The 2,986-nt window shown below is 46.3% G+C and overlaps 1 protein-coding gene across 1 annotated transcript in view; it reads left to right on the top strand.

Moving 5' to 3' along the window:
- The first annotated feature begins 6 nt into the window (after positions 1-6).
- Positions 7-2,986, top strand: part of Plaa (phospholipase A2-activating protein) — a 37,505-nt gene continuing 34,525 nt past the window's right edge. Inside the window, exon 1 of the mRNA XM_013020836.1 lies at positions 7-178. Within this exon, the coding sequence (XP_012876290.1) occupies positions 30-178 (149 nt within the window). The 5' untranslated portion in view covers positions 7-29. The remainder of the gene's footprint in view (positions 179-2,986) is intronic.

Genomic DNA, 2,986 nt, shown 5'->3' with positions numbered 1-2,986 from the left:
GGCGGGCGCGCGTCCGACCCACGCGGGCCATGGCGAGCGGCGCGGCCAGGTACCGGCTGAGCTGCTCGCTCTCGGGTCACGAGCTGGACGTCCGGGGCCTGGTGCGCTGCCTCTATCCGCCCGGAGCCTTTGTGTCGGTGTCCCGGGACCGCACCACCCGCCTCTGGGCCCCTGACAGGTGAGCGCCGGCGGGGCTGGAAGCCGGCACGTGGGACGCGCGCCCCTCACTCGCCACGGTTACACCCCTCCCCGCCTCCCTTCCCTTCCTCCGGCTCCTGACACTCCTCGCCGTGCAGGAAGCCGCCTGGTGTAAGGGGAACGAGTATGGGGGGGGCGGGCGGGAACGGGAACCCGAAACCTACCTGCCTTAGACCACTGGGGAGCGGGTGACCTTGAATAAAGGCAACCTCGGATCTCCGAGGGTAAGAATTGAGAACTTACTAACGCACCTGTAACTTGCTGAAGTTCGGTTACGCGAGGCACCCGGGGGACCCCTCTCCACACACCCCCCCCCCACCACGTTGCCTTGTAGTCCTCCCTCGCTTTTGATTTTTCTAGTTCTCAGAATCTGCATGTACACACTGAGGGTGTGAATCCCTTTCCCCGTCGCCCAGGTTGGTGGGTCAGTCTGAGATCCGTTGATGGTCCTGGAAGGAGGGGATGAAACGCATCAAATGTGTGTTGTTGTGTGGATGTGCACCGTTCTCTTAAGGGAAAAGATTTAGCAGTGCCTGAAGTGTCACCAGAGAGGCTGACTCTCAACTCCTCCCCCCCCCCCCCCCCCACACACCGAGGTTAACATCCAGGCAAGATCAGGTTCAACGGTCCAGAACTGATTTGGGTGATTATGGGGGGGGGGCGGGGACTAGAAAAGAGATTTCCGTTCACAAAAAGGAAAAAAAAATCAAGGTAACTTTGTTGTTGTTTCCCATTATTACTGGATGTTTCAGGCTTTGTGTGGCCGTCCTTAAATCCTGTTGATAACCATTGAGTGTATCCTATTCCGCACACTGGGGAGAATAACAGACAAGTTGCCCGTCTATGGAAATTTTTATAAGTTGCTAGAGAAAGTGGATCGAATAACATGCAAAATAAATAACGAAAGCAATATAAGCATACTACGAAGAAGACATGGGTGAAAGAATTAGGCAAAGAGATGTTAAGGAGCATGAGAAGGTGTGTGTGTGTGTGTGTGTGTGTGTGTGTGTGTGTGTATAAAATTTATTTTTAATTCCAGGAAATAGAAACGAGGTTTTTTTCTTCGTTGTTGTTTTCTTTTTGTCTTGTTTGGTTATTTGTCTTTGTGAGGGTAAGGGAGGACACAGAAATGGAGGGAGAAAAGGTGACCAAATGTAGTAGTGCTACTCTCTAGACACTATGTTGAAAATGAACTATACAACTTGTGGGTAGGGATGGGTGGAAAAAACTGGGAGAAAGTGAGGGAAGAGATGACATTGTCCAAAAAAAAAAATACACTCATAACCTGACTTAAGTAACTGTAACCCCTCTGTACACCACCTTTATAATAACAACTAAAAACATTTATTTATTTTTGTTCTGGGGCTTGAACTCAGAGCCTGGAGCTCTTGCTTGGCTTTTTTGCTCAAGGCTAGTATTCTACCACTTGAGCCACACCTCCACTTCTAGCTTTGTGCTGGTTAATTGGAGATAACAGTCTCTAGGATTGTCTGCCCCAGCTGGCTTTGAACTGTGATACGCAGATCTTGACCACCTCAATAGCTAGGCCTACAGGCATGAGCCATCAATACCCAGCTTATTTAAATTATTAAAGCTGACATCGGGACTGAGAAGGTGGCTCAGTGGTAGAGTGCTTGCCTTGCATGCATGAAACCCTGGTTTCGATTCCTCAGCACTACATAAGCAGAAAAAGCTGGAACTGCCACTGTGGCTCAAGTGGTAGAGTGCTAATCTTGAGCTGTCAAGAGCTGAGGGCCAGCGCCCAGGCCCAGAGTTCAGGCCCACAAGTGGGGGGGGGGGGAAGAAAGCTGACATCTGAAGCATGTAGGTGGTCTTGGGAGAGTGCAGTTGGAGAAGGTTCAATTGGAACCATATTCTAGCAGCCAGAGGAGCAAACCCTAAAGCCCTGGATTAAGAAAGGAAGGTTTCAGTGTGGACAGTAGGTTCTGATTTGTTGAGAAGTTTCTGCTAGTCACTGGTGGAAAATAGATTAGGAAAGAGTAACTGTGCAGGTAGATCTGTTTGGAGGCTTTTGCAGTAATGCTGCCAATGTATGGTGGAAAAGTAGACTAGAAATATTATAGAGCAAACTCTTGTATTTAATTAGTGAGATGATCTCTATAGGTTGCTTCCAACTCTTAAAATTCTATGATATCCCAAATGACTTACTAACACTAATAGAAAACTTTCTGTGTATTTGGGAACACAAAAGTTTGTACCTTTAAAATGAAGTCCTCTCCCTCAAAATTAAACTAGAAATTTGAAAGGAGAGAGTTAGTATATGTAGCTAAGTGGTATAGCATGCAGGCAAAGAGAGCAGAGAAAATAAAAAGTAAAATCAGGTACAGAGAGATAAAAACATTGCAAATGGATTTTTTTTAATACTTGACTCTTGAATCTAGTCATTAAGCTTTGTTTATGTTTTTTGTAGGACTGCTAGGTTGGCAAGTTTTAAATCACAGAAGTGCTTGCATTGAGCTAGAATTTACGTTAACTTTGGTCTAAATCTTGTTTGTAAACTGGTTTTCACTCAAATAACTGTGGTGGTTGTGTGTCTGTGGTCTCTGTCTGTCCATCTGTCTTTCAAAATTTGTTGATGTACCTGTTTACTAATAGTGATCGAGAGGTTACATTTGCTAGGCATAGGATTAGGTAATAGAAAATAAATGAGATATGATTATTAACCTGAGCATTTCCAGGTGTGCAAGTTAGAAACTCTACAGTGTATCCTAACAGACTGACATACTGTCGTGCATGTGTGTGTGTGTGTGTGTGTGTGTGTGTGTGT

The sequence above is a fragment of the Dipodomys ordii genome, unplaced genomic scaffold (assembly GCF_000151885.1).
Source record: "Dipodomys ordii isolate 6190 unplaced genomic scaffold, Dord_2.0 Scaffold53, whole genome shotgun sequence".
NCBI lineage: Eukaryota > Metazoa > Chordata > Mammalia > Rodentia > Heteromyidae > Dipodomys > Dipodomys ordii.
Note: the sequence above shows the minus strand (reverse complement) of the source record. Positions and strands in the feature narration are given on the sequence as shown.